At 36.5% G+C, this 15982-nt stretch overlaps 1 protein-coding gene across 1 annotated transcript in view; it reads left to right on the top strand.

Moving 5' to 3' along the window:
* LOC149777937 (uncharacterized) overlaps positions 1–15982 on the top strand; it is a 46945-nt gene that overhangs the window by 13141 nt on the left and 17822 nt on the right. The window contains exon 3 of the mRNA XM_089940545.1: positions 12551–13314. Within this exon, the coding sequence (XP_089796671.1) occupies positions 12551–13314 (764 nt within the window). The remainder of the gene's footprint in view (positions 1–12550; positions 13315–15982) is intronic.

Raw genomic sequence — 15982 nt, 5'->3', positions numbered from 1 at the left:
TATAAGGTGGTCTAAACATCAACGACCATCAAACCCAGCGGCACAAGGCTGCAAATGAAACAAAGACAATTTAGACAAGTAAGACCCTAAAATCAGAATCATTCGTATAAGGTGGTCTCAAAAGTTCAAGACCATCAGGACCAGCCACACAAGGTGGCAAACTTTACTAATACCTGTCACCTAAGATACCTCTCCTAAGCTAAAATTCTGAACTAAAAACGGCACATTTTTTTTTTTGTTTTTTTTTCTTCAAAATTATGTAGGACGACAATTTAGACAAGATACCCTGAAGTCTAGGAGCACAGACCTATGAACTTCGATCCGCCTTCCACCTAATCCTCCCTTGCCACGGCCAAACACCAAAATAAATAGCGTGCAGTGCACGCCCTTAATACTACTGAAAATTCAGTACCAACATATGAGTGTGTGATGGGTCTATTCCTCTCGTACATACCTAAATGCAGCTACGTAGTAGCGACTGAATAGGTGGAGTGTGTGTTGGGGGTTTATTCCCACTCGCCATCAAGCCCTCCATTCAGACAGTTAGGGACTAATCTTAATCCCACTGCCTGACGGCTTCAATCAAACAGTGCTCCTTGAGCAAATAAAAGCCTGGGTAAGTGGCTCGAATTCCTTCCCCAGGCTTCCTTCCCCTAAGAGTAATCAAACAGCCTACTGTGTAGGCATAAAACAGTGTTGTATGCACGACTGTGCAAAAACCACTTAAATCTAAATTAACTAACTAGTGCGGGAGTCAGCATGAAAAACTAGAGGTAACATAATTCCATTAAATGTAGAAAAGAAGAAACCCTCTTGCTTGTGACTCATCCCCACGGTGCAGTTACATCAAAAAGGCGCTACAACAGTTTGGTGATACATATGTTACAATACATATAATGATACATGTGTTACGATCTGATGCGTATAGCAATATTATTTCATATATTTCAAAGCATGTGTTCAGTCATGCAAACATTTGTTCTCTTCATTGTATTTCTTTTAGATTGTGCCATTCTGATAAAATGTATTATTATTTTAATATTGCAAATGTTAAATGACTAAAGAATAAATCATAAAGTTTTCCGTTACATTCTATCATACAAAAGAAAATAATCAGTAACTTAAAAAGAAATAAGAGAATAAAACTTCTGAACAGAATATCCCAATATCACTGTGGTTACATTTTGATATGAAGTACGTATCAAAACTCAGTATTCCTAATTTCATTGAAAATTTCTGTAATTGCCCTTTTGAATAAATGTTTTCTGATTGTTAAAGAAATCCTCGAATTGAGAACATGGATCAATTTTCTGAAATTTTGTGATCAACTGTTGACAGAGGCCTAATGTCAGATTCAATGAAAATCCCTGTCTGGCATATAATTGTCAAGCTATTTAGCTGTATATTTATTTTGCTCTTCAAACGTTTCTACAATATTGGGCTGACCAAATCCAACTAACAGATTTTTGAGTTTTAGGTTTACTTAGAGTTTTAGCTTTCAAATAAGAAATCGGGTGATAATACAGACTTTGCATATTGATTTTGTTTTCACTGTATTTCAGACTCCGTTTTGGTTATTTGATACAGAATTTGATGTCATAATATAATTGCATCATTTCTAAACAAAGGGCACTATTTTTGGAAATAGTCACGAAACTGAAAGCTTCTTCGTGCTCATGCCACTTGAAGTCATCAATAGAGAGATAACATAGATGCGTCTTTAGTTGATCACAAGTAAAATGAATATCTCTTGAAATTTTCAAGTGAATTGTTAAGGACAATCTCAAGTTATATTAATGTATCAATTATTGCTGAACATTGGTACCAACTGGAAAATAGGGCGGACTTGGCATAATCAAGCCATGTTTATTTTATAACATCAATACACGACCAGTTCATGATAGCAACATATCATACACAAAGAATGTGGTTTGGAAGAATGGCAGGCAAGTCAGATGTGGGTGTATAATTTTACTACAGTGACATCTCTCACAATAATTGCTTCTTAATTGAATATTGCTCGCATCAGATGCAACTTATAGCCATTTTAGTCCTACATGGATGAAGGATTGAAATCACTTGGTATATTACATGAAAATTCTTTGGAAACTGGTTGAGGTTTGCTAATGACCTTCAAGAAATAAATATTTTCAGCTGCTGTTAATGCGGGACGTTTGTGTCTATTGTTACATGTTCAGTAGATTTTTAAATGCCGGTAACATTCTTTATATTGGTTTGAGGATGGTTTTGTAACAGTGATCCTTGAATGAAAAAGAGAAGATATTTTGTCGTGTTAATATGAGAAAAAACGTCACAATGATTTGAAATTAGATATCAGTGTCCACCATAGAAAATACCTTAACTGTGTGTCCGTGTCTTATCTTTTTTCTGATTTGTTAAAAGTAAATACAACTTTTGTTCATCGGTTTGGGGATGATTTCATACTGTTACGACTCTTTGTTATAACAGTAACAAAAGGAAGCAAAACTAACAAGTTTGTAAAATTTAACAAACAATTTGATTATTAATGTTATAAAATCAAACTTTAACAGGAACTTAAATTATTTTGATTTGAATCCAAAATTACCCTGAAAAGGTTCTATTAAAAAGACCAAAACAATGAAAAGTTCTGTATTAATTCCAGATCACAAATAAATACTGGTCTGCCAAGAGTCCTGATGTGTCAAAGGGTGATGTCCAGAACTCTTTTGAACAATTCACAATAGTTGCAAAATAATATTATGGCACTTTACGTTCCACTGAACAATCCAAAATAAATGTTTTCCCTGTCAAATAATATCTAAAAAAAAATATATATATGCTGACTTGTTGATGCAACAAGAAATAAGATCAAATAAACTGCCCAGTCTGAGCTACTTATACACAGGCAAAAACGCTAAAACACACAAAATATCATTACTACTACTATGTGGCAAATTGCATCTTTCTAAACTTGTAAAAGAACTCACATGATTTAAACCATCCAATGGGAATTTATTCTTCTAAGACACCTGAAAGACCTGTTCAACAGATAAAAGCCCAAAACTTGTAAATATATTTACCAACAATTCTGTTGTTAAAAACTGTCAACCACATAAACATCTATTTATAGATTCTAGCAATTTAACGTTTTTTATTATCTTAAATTAAAACCCATGCAAATATGACATTTCAACTAAAGATAAATCACTACAATTGACAGCCATGAATACAAATTACAAAAATTGTTAGATAGGTAGGATTTAACATGCACCAAATTCTACAGTACCCAATTGTTACCCAAGTATTGTGTTATTTGTTAAATCAATTGGGTTGAGATTAGCAAAGAGTATTCAAAGGTATTCAGGATAAGACCTGTGTGTGTGATTATGATTTTTAACGTAGCTTTTAAAAAAAAATTCAGTCATATCGCTACGATGTCTGCAGTGTGGCAGTTTATAGTGATGTCTAGCACTGGGGCATCATGCCGCATACACGTAGCATCATGTTCCACTGAGTCACATTATCCTGACACCAGACTGACCAGTCCTAACACTAACCTCTTAACCTGTATCCTCTCTCTTTCTTCTCAGTGTATAATTACTTGCCCAAATAATATGTTCCGTATTGACCAACTAAATCAGGGGTTTCAAACTCAAACCACCATGAGGGCAGCACCATCTTTTATATCTCTCACGACACTGGTGTCGCAAATCATTTTGCGGGCCACATGATATGACTAGGCGTGCTGCAAGCTTTTTGTGGGCCGCGTGTTTGAAACCCCTGAACTAAATGATGCAAGGTATGGCAATTTGGTATGAACAGGGACACTTTATGTTAGTAAGCATAAGATAGTGGACACTAATATCTTTTTAACAGATGTAACCAAAATATATTTATTGCTTAGGTAACATCTCGGGAGCAACAATTTATATTTATACTTTGTGAATGCAAGCACTTAGCTTCTCAGATGTACCTTTTTTAGAATATACAATTTTTAAAATATTTGGTACTTGTTAGAAATTGATGGTTAAAATTATTAAATGTTAAAAGTACAAGATGTAACTCTGATGCAGTATTATAACTTTGGTTTGTGTTATTTAGTTGTCATGCTTGCCAACACAGGAGTGATATTGAACATATCTACCACTAATACTTTTGAATATTTTTAGATCCCCAGTTTTAGTAAAGTCTGAGTCAGTCGTTAAACCATTATCAGGTGTTTTGTCAAGGTGTAACATAGTTATGCCTTTTCAGAGAAATGTGTTTAGTTAATCTTGCAAAGAATATACAAATAAATAAAACAAATGTCAAGAATAATAAAAAATGTAAAACAATCTAGGACTTGGTTGATCAATTTTTTTGTTATCTTGCAAAAGTCAGAATATTAAACGAGATGCAAGAAAAACATTTCTTCAGTCTTTTGTACAACGATAACGTTAGAACAATTACACCCTCCAGCCCCACAGTAGACTAGTTGAAGGGTGATGGGGAGCAGTATCAAGCACCAGTCCCACGGTAGACGTGGTAAGGGGTGAGAAGGAGCAATGTCAAGCACCAGTCCCAGAACAGATTCACCGAAGGGTGATGAGGACCAGTCTTGAACACCAATCCCACAGTAGACTCGGTGAAAGGTAATGAGGAACAATGTCAAACACTAATCCCATAGCAGACTCGATGGAGTGTGATGAGAAACAATGTCAAGCACAAGTCTTACTGTGGAATATGATACTGTAAATTAATATAATTGCAATGGCAGTAGCTGGTACAGGAAAGTAACATTTCCATTGGTCAGAATGTTACCACATGATCAAAATGAATTGCGTTCATTTCTGTATGAACTGTAAGGAGAACTACTTTTCCACTTCTATAAATAGAGTCACGTGTACAGCTTAAGATAAACACTGCCAGTGAAGGCAGACAGGAAGTAAGCATTAAAGGAAAACAACATTCTTGCATTTTTTAAATTAAAATAATTGAATAAATTTGGCTTCCATTGGTTGAAGGACTGGTATTATGATGACCTTATTCCGATCAAGCAGGACAATCTCAAGTGCTATATATAGCTACGTAACAGAAAAAACCCAAACATGTATTACTACGCTCAATTAAGATTTCTATTTTTTAATGATGCAAGCAAAATAACATAAGGAATTATTGAAATTTCAATTATAAGAGTTTAACGTTGTTTTTTCTGAGTTTATCGTGGTATAAACTGTCAGTTGCCGACTCACACAGCTTACATAACGATCTTCGGGAGTTATTTGCTGCATGAATCGTCAACTGACAGTTTATACCACGATAAACTCAGAAAAAACAACGTTAAACTCTTGCTTAGATTTATTCTGAAGATGATTTGAATTTAGCAAAGCATTGTAATACTGTACATCACCACTGTAAGTACATAGAAGCTAAAGGTTGCATTTCCAATCAATGTTCTACCGTATGACTATCAATGTACATTCTATAAGCGAGAAAAACCCAACCAGGTGCATAATTAGTTCTACTCTTTAATAGGTATCCACAGGCAATATTATTTTTACAAACTCTAATATATGTTTAAGGTATAAAGTGAATGTTATTAACCACTGAACAATAAACATGGATCATGTATGCTGAATTTAGGTGTATGAAATGCAGTCGGTTGCATGAAAAGAAGATTATGTGCTATGGTGAACCCTCAGGTCCCTTACACTAGGGATGCCTAGCTAAATAGTTTTTGTTATATGTGGGAAACAGGATGACTTAAAGATACGTGCAAATGATGTAATACCATATGCATCAACAGTTCACATTCATTTGGTCGTACCTCAACCCGACCGCTCTGATGGAGAAGTGGTTAGAGCGAACGCCTCGGATGCGGAAAGTCGCGGATTCGAATCCCGGTTGAGTCATACCAGAGACATTTAAAATAGTACTAGCAGCTGCTTCGCAAGACGTACAGCATTACGAAGTTAGTGCTAGGACTGGTGTCAAGATAATGTGACTGGGTAGGACATGATACAACATGTCTGCAGCATGATGCCCCAGTGCTAGAAATCACTATAAACTGCCACACTGGAGACATCGTAGCGAAATGATTGGAAAATGTTAAAGCTACGCAAAAATCCAAATCACACACACACACACGCGCGCGCACAAACACACACACACACACACACACACACACACACACACAGACGTACCCCAACCCGGTACGGTTATGTGCAAAGTTTAGGTTTTCTTTAGGTGGGAAAATAAGTTGAGTAATCAGGGTTCCAAATATTAGAGTGCATCCATTCAATGTTCACCACCACTGGACCTGTGCACCTCAAAATATGCAACCAAGAATGAATTGTAAATAATAGATATCCACCCGAGCATAGAATACTGGTACAAATTATGCAAATAAGCACATAAATTGATTTGGAACCTAGGAAACCCACTCCCTACACCAAGCTTTCATTAAGCACAAATGTAAGGGTCATCAATATTCAAAATTTAAAAGTATGTAATTTAAAGTTGAAATTTCTGAATGTTAAAATTTATGAACTGGAATAATAATGCAACGCTTCCTAATATTATTTAGGCCTTTGGTTACGGTTATCCAGGAGATCGTCGACCACGGTGTTATTGCCCGGATCAAGTAAAAAATGAAATAAAATAAAATGCAATATGAGATTAAGGTTGGAATGACATTGATCTAAGCAGAGATATAGAATAGAATAATCCCATATATGTAACATATAACAATTGAATCAATTACATAAAAAAAATCGTACATGACTTGTGAATGAGTCACTTTCTCTCAGACATAGTTACAAAATTATGCAAAATTAAAGTAGCCATTCTGTTATACTGATTTCATCATATGCGAATGTCAGATCGAACTCAAATTACTGGCATGACATCACAGGCTTCTGGCCATTCCCAAATATTTCTGCTGGTGATCAGTCGGAGTTTTCTTCTTTTCCCTTCTTTCCTTCCTCCCTCCCTCCCTCTCTCTCTCTCTCTCTCCCTCCCTCCCTCCCTCCCTCTCTCTCTCTCTCTCTCTCTCTCTCTCTCTCTCTCTCTTTTCACCACTGTACAATACAAGTGTCTGTAGAGCTATTTTCGTTCCTTCCAAATAAAAATATGGTACCCAACCTAAATACCAGTCAGGTTTGTGCTTCTCCTGGGATCAATCAATATTCCCATTCTTTTCGTCATATATCATCTATCAAAATTAAGCAGAACTAGCTACTGTCATTCGAAACCTAATTATTGTTACACATAATCATATTATCATATACCGATATTTTGTTAACGAATATCGCATTCTATCTGACCATGCTATAATTAGACATCTTTAGATAAAGCATCACACCCCGCTGTTGCTATAATTTACCAGCTGTACGAGCCCAATTGGTACACATTACTTGATTTTAGGCTGAAGAGAATTCCCAGCTAAATTACGCACTAATTAATGGACTTAACTTCATGTCCTAACTACGTTACTTATCTAATTAGCGATTCACTGACATACATTTCCAGTCATAGGAAAAATCCACTCTCAGCTTAAATTATAAACGAAATTACGACAGATAAGTTACATTATCACAAACGTTTTAGCAGAAAAACTCATAAAATCTTACACTACATTATTTCTATTATATACAAACAACTGAAACCAATCTCATGCATATAATGAAATATTGTATGGCATTATTACCCTACATGAATAATAAAACATGCCCGATTATTATCCTAACTCAAGGAAAAATTGAAGTTTGAGTTTAAAGTGAATAAATTTAACAATATTTACAAACTTACATCAATGAATATTCACTGCATGCAGTTGAGACAAATCTTGTGCTCTCCCGTGCTCTCGCTCGCTTATCATCAGAGAATCCCCCTGTCTCTTTTTAGAATATCGGTCTCGAAAAGTTCCATGTCCTTTGGAGAATTTGTATAAAAGACAGAAATTATTAATTTTCTTGGTGTCCCTCAGAATTTCCCTCTTGGCAGAAAAACATGTACTGAATAATTTTAGGAGGTATTGTTTTCAAACCCTGAATTCTGTCTGGGAACCTACACCCACTCATTTAGCTTAGCCAATCAGGATCACAACTTTGACTGCCAAAAATCTGTATCAGTCCTTTCTAGTCCGCGTTTATTAATAACTCTTCTGGAAAATATCATTTTATGAAAATCTGTTTCAAATGTCCCCTGGCTTCCTTGGTTCGTCTCAAAGTCTTGTCATTATGACCGTCGTGTTAACGTTGCACTCTATCTGTACCTAACTGTTAACAGATCGAGTCCTAATTAAAATGCAATTCATGCCCTAAACTGGAAATGTTAATTGCCGCTGGCTACCGATTTTATCGGCATGCTAGTCCATACATCAATCTTAATTTTTACGTGCCACGCGGACCACGAACGAATGTACTATGAAATATTCTACAATTTTTGCACCATTGTATAGATCCTCCCTTCAAGAAAAAGAATCTGGGATTTTATCTCTCCAAAATGTTGGAGATGTAATCTGAGTTACCTCCTGATGTCTCCAGGTGAACCCTTCACCTCAGACTCGCCTAGTCTACATAAACAATTGAACCCTACATTCTTGCTAACACAGCGTACCTGTACCTGGTGTTGCTGCAGAAATAATGACCATCTCATTTGTTAACTTAGCCTGGGCTACATAAGCGAGTGCTGAAGGTCAGTTTCAAGAATAAACTTTCACCCATACAAGTGGAGTTGAAATTTAGATATTCCAAAAACATTTCCCAAACATTTTTTCTCAGAGACCGAACAATTGCATTCTGCAGTTGACAACTTTCTAGTACCATGTGCAACATGAAATAAGTTTCCACCATACTCTTGCAATAACACGGCCCCTAAATCTCTGTTCGAAGCATCGTTATGCAAGACAAAATCCTTTGACATGTCAGTTAATTTTACTACGTGACACATAGATGGTTGTACGGTAAGTGCTGTCTAAGTCGTTCTAAAACGTTTCTCAGCAAACGTATGTGGTCGTCCCAAGTAACTGTCGCTAATAGTAAGTTGTCCAAGAAGTTCGAAATTCCCCTTCCCATTAATGGTTTGAGTAACTTTATCGTTATACGTGTGAAGAAACTTCTGGACCCCGAATGACATGACCACCGCTTGGTACGTTCCATCTGGAGTTGCAAAGGCAAGTCTTGCTCTGTCGTCACTTCGGAATGGAATTTGCCAATACCTTTTTGACAGGTCAATTTTCCAAATAATAGTTCGCGTTGGTCAGTCCGTTGAATATAAACTCAGGATCCGGTAACATTTCTACCTGAAATTCCTTTGTCTTGTTTATAATCGACACAAAAGTCGTTGAGTGCCGTCCCCTTTCTGAGCTAAAACAAATCGGTTTCTAAATTATAAATAGGCTGGTTACTGAATTTTTAGTTCAAGATCATAGTGTTTTAAATTTTATTTTAGCAATTAGAATATTCCGTGGATCCCTTGACCCACATCCTGGTCATGTTATATATGCATAGCTACACAAATTAGAATGTGTGTGTGTGTGTGTGTGTGTGTGTGTGTGTGATTTGGATCTTTAAGGTAGCTCTTACATTTTTTCAGGCATATCGCTACCATGTCTGCAGTGTGGAAATTTATAGTGATGTCTAGCACTGGGCAACATGCCCGCAGACATGTTGCATGTTGTTCCACTCAGTCACATTATCCTGACACCAGGCCGACCAGTCCTAACACTAACCTCTTAATGGTGAGCTTTTAATACCATTTTCTATAAGTCTTTGATATAACTTGGCCGTGGATCGAACCTACGACATCCCGCAACCGAGGCGGACGCTCTAACCACTAGGCCAACGGAACACAGATTAGAATAATTCATGAACAAATATAAATGATATAATTCATTGAAAAATATATCTTGCGATTAAAAGTTTGGCTGCGATTTGCCCAGAAAAGCAAAGACTATCGGCATGACGACCAGTATATTCTGAATGATGAAAGTTTAAATAAACATAACATATGTACATTATTACCATTAAATGATTGGCGGTCTTTTCATATGATTAGAAAACCAATAAAAGGAAATTGTTCCATGCTGCCTATTTTGTACCGCGGCGTGGGTCGGTGGTTCTTTCCGGGGTTTTCCGGGTTCTTCCTCCACCATTAATACTGGCCGCCATGTATAGCCTATCGTGCTGAAAAATGGCGTTAAACCCCACAACAACAACAATTGTACCGCGGCCCTGTACAAAAGTTTACAAAATCTATTCGCACCGCTGCAGTGTGACGCCCATTGCCGCTAACAATATTCACATGCGACCTGTGTCTTCCTCGCACTTTTTAATTTTAATAATTATGAAATGGTGTGCAAACAATTCGAGGTTAGTCCGTGTATTAGTGGGTTTCCCAAGTGGAATAAATAGACACTTGAGTTCTACTGCAACAATCCAGGTTATTTTTCAGTATACAGCTGTAACGTAAGCAGAGAAATGTCATCTACCAACACATCAATCGCTGTAGTCAATCGGAGATATGCCCATCTGGCGCACAAAAGATCCACAATCGAATCCTACTCATTCCTTTATTTTTTTAAGTGTATGATTTGTTATCTTGAATTAAGAAAGAATGACGTTACTCATATTGGCTGTGCGAATGTACAACAAAACGTTGTAGAACATGCACAGTAAACAGCTGACATTACCTGAGAATTCAACTACCTTCGGACCCTTTATACAATATAGGCAGTTCCGGATTAAGGCTTTTCCGCGGCTAATGCACTGAAAATATTATGGTGCCCCCCCCCCCCCCCCATGTGAAACTAAAACAAAAACAAACGAAAACTAAGCAATATTAAAAGCTAAAAGGGTGGGAAAATACCAGTGTTGCCATCATTCTAGTTCAAAATACTTGCACATGTAGATCGAACTGGTCATGTATAATTCATTCAGTTGTATCATCACCAATTAATTTGAATTTTTTTTCTGGTGGCCCTGTTGGGATGGTGCGCCATGCACGTGCTTAGTGTGCTTAATGGTTTATCCGGCACTGACTTTTGGTAGCTTCTCGTGTGAGCATAAAATGGATAGAACATTTTATTCCTCTGAGTACATAACGGAAAAACACCGTTGATTGGAAGACTATAATATAATTTTGATATTCATTTACACTCCTGATTTGTTCGAAAATTTCCGTTTCTACCGGAGGCGAAGGACTATTGCGTTGCACCAGTTTTAACAGGAATCAGAAACAAGTATTTCGCAGTTCAGGTGCGCCAAAGCACAGGTGCTTGACGCGAGCTTGATGCTGAGGAAAAACCCCACAAACATCTGAAGGAAAAAAATCATAAAGAGTGACAAAAATACCTTAGATTACCCCCATGCCCCGTTACGACATAGGACCCTCTCTATCATAATATGTAAGAGAGAAGGTACATAACTTCCAAATACTTCGTTCCACCCATGACCCTCGATTTTCGTCTGCTATTTCCGTCTTTAAAGGCACATGACCATACTATATGGTTTGTTTTACTCCTGAGATATTTTTCTTTTCATCAAGCCATATTGACTTTTCTGAGTTGTACCAAACTGAAGTTACGGGCTCCAAAACGTGCAGTTTTCGCGAATTCTATTCTTGTGACAAGTGTGTGCACATGTGAAAACCGGTGAAAAGAGCTACATGTACCATGTTTGCATCCCTTCTTGAATTACAGAAGAGTGGTAGATGCAAAAGTAAGTTTTTACTTACCATTAACTTGATTCAATTTAGGAATCCTGTTCCATGCTTGAATTATACATTGTCTTCTTGATTGCACATACATCGTATACATGAGACTATTTTCAAAATATGCAAACTATACGGCACACACGTCAAAGCCGAAATATGATTGGCTCAAATGGCTAAATTTATTAACACATGAGATCGGACTTGTCTCAGCAGTAAAAATTCGCGAAAATCGCACGTTTCGGAGCCCGTAACTTCAGTGCGGTGCAACACAGAAAGGTCAATGATGGCTTGATTAATAGAAAAATATCTCAGGATTAAAACAAGCCACAGAGTATGGTCGTGTGCCTTTAACGATCGAAATATCAGAAGGAAATCGAGGGTCATGGGTGGAACGAAGTATTTGGAAGTTACGTACCTTCACTCCTTTATATTATGATAGAGAGGGTCCTATGACAGAACGGGTCATTGGGGTAATCTAAGGTATTTTTGTAACTCTGTATGATTTTTATGGTGCAGATTTTTATTTTCAACATCAAGCTCGCGTCGAGCACCTGTGCGCCGAAGCCGTAATAAAAGTCTCTCTCAGGTAAGATGCACATCCGTGTGAATAGTCTTTCTCAGTTAAGATACACGGCAGCAGTACAAATAGCCTCGGCCAAAATGTTCAGCTATATAGGAGCACGTAAGCTTATGTACCAGAGAAAATCCATTCAAAAGTTAATTTTGTAATGAAACATTTAGTCGGAGTGGATAGATAAAGGTTATGATATGTGCAGGAGATAAACCTTTCAGATGTGAGGATCGTATGTTTAATGTTTAGGGAAATTGACGAAGGCGCATCCATACATACAAGAGGGACCATTCAAATATGAAGTTGTAAAATGGTTAGCCTTAGGCCTAATTCTGCTTTACAGAACCATGAGAAGATACATTCTGAAGAAAGCAAATCTGGGTGTGACCAGTGTCATAAAATGTTTCATCGCGGTGGACGTCTTAAGGACCACATGAGAATACATACTGGAGAAAAACCATTCAAATGTGAAACATGTGATAAAAAATTTGTTCAGAAAGGACATATGAAAGTGCACATGATGATACATACCGGAGAGAAATCCTTTAAATGTGAAGTTTGTAATAAACTGTTCAGGTATAATTATGCTTTGATTAACCATGTGAAGATACATACTGGAGAAAAAACATTCAAATGTGAAGTTTGTCCAAAAATGTTCATTCACGGTGGACTTCTGAAGGAGCACATGAGAATACATACTGGAGAGACACCATTCAAATGTGAACTTTGTGATAAAAAGTTTAGTCAGAAAGGATATGTGAAGAAGCACATGAGAACACATACTGGAGAGAAACCTTTCAAGTGTGAAATTTGTGATAAAAGATTTAATTTGAATGGAAATTTGCAGGTGCATATTAGGATACATACTGGGGAAACACCATTCAAATGTGAAGTTTGTAATAAAATGTTTAGCTATAGTGGAAGTCTGAAGGTACACATGAAGATACATGCCGGAGAGAAACCTTTTAAGTGTGAAGTTTGTGATGAATTGTTTAGTTGGAATGGAAATCTGCAAGCCCATATGGAAATACATGCAGTGAAACAGCCCCTAAAGGACACCAGTTCATAAAGGACACCTATAAACTTGCCACAGTTAGAAAAATGCATTTTTTTCATTTGTATGACAGATCATCAGAGAACAAGGCTATATTATTGTTGAAACCAGCCACTTGTTTAGAAATCTTAATCTAGAAGACCACTTTTAAAAAGTCTAGATAACTGTATTCTCCCATGTTTGGCTTTGTATTATATATATATATATATATATATATATATATATATATATATATATATATATATATATAAAGAAAGAAAACAACCCACAACCTCTGCTTCCCCAACCCTGAGAAAATAACAGAGAAAAGGAAGAAGCTTGATTCATTCCAAGCCATGATTTCAACTAACATTTACGTTTGTTCATAAGCTTTTTAGTCTTCTCTACTGACTTCCCATTGGTTGATGGCCCTTCTAAGCTTCCGTCTGGTTCCTTCTGCTACCAAATGTACTGTATGCTGGCACAAATCATGGCATATCGTGTGCTGAAAATGGCGGCAAACGCACAAAAGCAAGCTAATTTGGTTACAGTTATCGGTATAATGAATATTAGATACTTTTGAAATACTGATATAGAGACATGCATTTAACGTATTACTGTCTACGGATGTCGGCTTTTTCAATCCAGTTTTACTTCTCTTCCGAATCTAGGGCTCGGTCAGTGTTCGTATGCGAGAAAGCTTAGCAGTTGCTCCAGTGGATCTGTCGTTCTTACCAGGGTTTTTCAGGGTCCGCCATGTATAGCCCATCATGCGATGGAAACCCCCAAAAGAACGTTTCTTCCTTTTTATCGGGAAAGTAAGACGGAAAGTTGCGCATGCAACTGCACGTGACAGTCAACACAAATCAATGACATGTGACATCTGTGCGATTCATAACAACTAAACAGTGGAATGAATATCTATGACGATACGTAAGACATAGAAAAGAATTTTACAGTTCATCTGAAGAACCCTTGGTGTCGTATATAATAATAATAATAATGATAATAATAATAATATGCCACCTGCATATATTCTAATATGTTTCATATTCCTTGTTGTAGGGAAAGATGGATAGATAAAATAGTGTATATGATACCTTTGGTTTTGTTTCATTCTTACTATCAGATATTTAGTTTTTTTATGTTAGGTATCATTCTCAAATAAATTTAAATTACTGCAGTGAAAGATTTTTGAATTGAACTAAAATATTTTTCCATATTGATCTTAAACTTTAGAACCATATGAAAACAAATGTTTTCGATTTGAATCAGTCTTATGACCGATTCTACCAATTGCTATGTTACAGGAACCTGAAAGAAAGTCATACCCTAAACGTTTAGCAGAAATAATATTATGTGGAAGAAGTATGCTTTTGTTAATTATTAGGTTAACCAACACCATCACAATTCCTTTGGTTTTTATGCCATCGTTTTGGAGACAAACATAGCAACTCATACAGTATCAAGTGCTCAGTTGGTTTAAATGTTATTAGAAATTTGCTGAATCAGGAAACAAAATTTGAGGAAAAATAAAACGTATGGGTTGTTTATTTGATTTCAGTATCAGTTTGTCTTGTTAGCAGCAAAGAGGCTTAGCATCTGAGCCATGAATTTATTTATTGTTTATACATTCTAACGCAACTTCTTCCAAGAAGATTCGCTATAATAGGCTTTACATTGTGTGTAAAATGTAAGTTTAAGTGGTTTAGGAGTTTGCTGATTTAATGATCTTACGGTCAGACATCTAAATTTCACCCCCATGTGACACGAATGTGTCCGTTATACAAAACTCTTGCTGACTGTGTAATGTCATCCACAGCAAAATGCATCGGCAAAATTATTGTACTGGAAAAATAGCATGGCCAACCACGAGTCCATTAACACTGTTGGTCAAGATAAAATTCAACACAGGGTCCTCTATATGCGATGGTTGGATAATAAATGTAGACGGTACTGTAGTCCATGACTGCATTGTGGATGTCAAAAAAGGACTGCATTATTGGTGTCACACTATGACAGCTTTCGCTTATCTTAGACATTGTAATTGACTTGATAAAAAAAAACAGAATCCATTTTATATCACGAAATAATGTTTCAATGTGATTGTTTAAACGTATGAAATCAATGCATTTGAGTGAAAATGTGCAAGTGTGTAGTGAGAAGTGTTGGTGCTACGTACACAAACAATGATACACTTTGTCAACACATCGACACAACGTTCAAGAACTCTACATTTAGACTATTTTCAGTATAAGGGAGTAATTTTACGCAAAAGGTTCAATAGGTTAAACCATTTAGAATTTTGGTTTTTTAACGATCGTAGGTTCTACTGATACCGTCCTGAATTCGGTCCTTCTTGACACGAACGTGTCAGTTATACGTCAGCTCGTGTTTACCATGTTATTGGGTCATGCACTGCAAACTGAGTTAGGAAAAACTTAAAAGGAAAGGACCATTACCAACCACGAGCCGCGTAAATGAGCTAGTCGAGAGAAAGTTTCATATAAGGTCCGCTATATAGGAAGGTTCGGCAGTAACTGTAGACAATGTATACAAATTATTACCGCATATTTATTCACAACAACCATGGTACAGATTGGAAAAGAAAAAGAAAAAAAATATTTGGCTGTTGTAAACTCAAGTAAATGTTTCAAGTGTTGTGGTCCTTTAATCCATTATGACTGTCAGGTTTTAACATC

This window comes from Sinohyriopsis cumingii, chromosome 17, assembly GCF_028554795.1.
Source record: "Sinohyriopsis cumingii isolate HCF-2022 chromosome 17, ASM2855479v2, whole genome shotgun sequence".
Taxonomy (NCBI): Eukaryota; Metazoa; Mollusca; class Bivalvia; order Unionida; family Unionidae; genus Sinohyriopsis; species Sinohyriopsis cumingii.
Note: the sequence above shows the minus strand (reverse complement) of the source record. Positions and strands in the feature narration are given on the sequence as shown.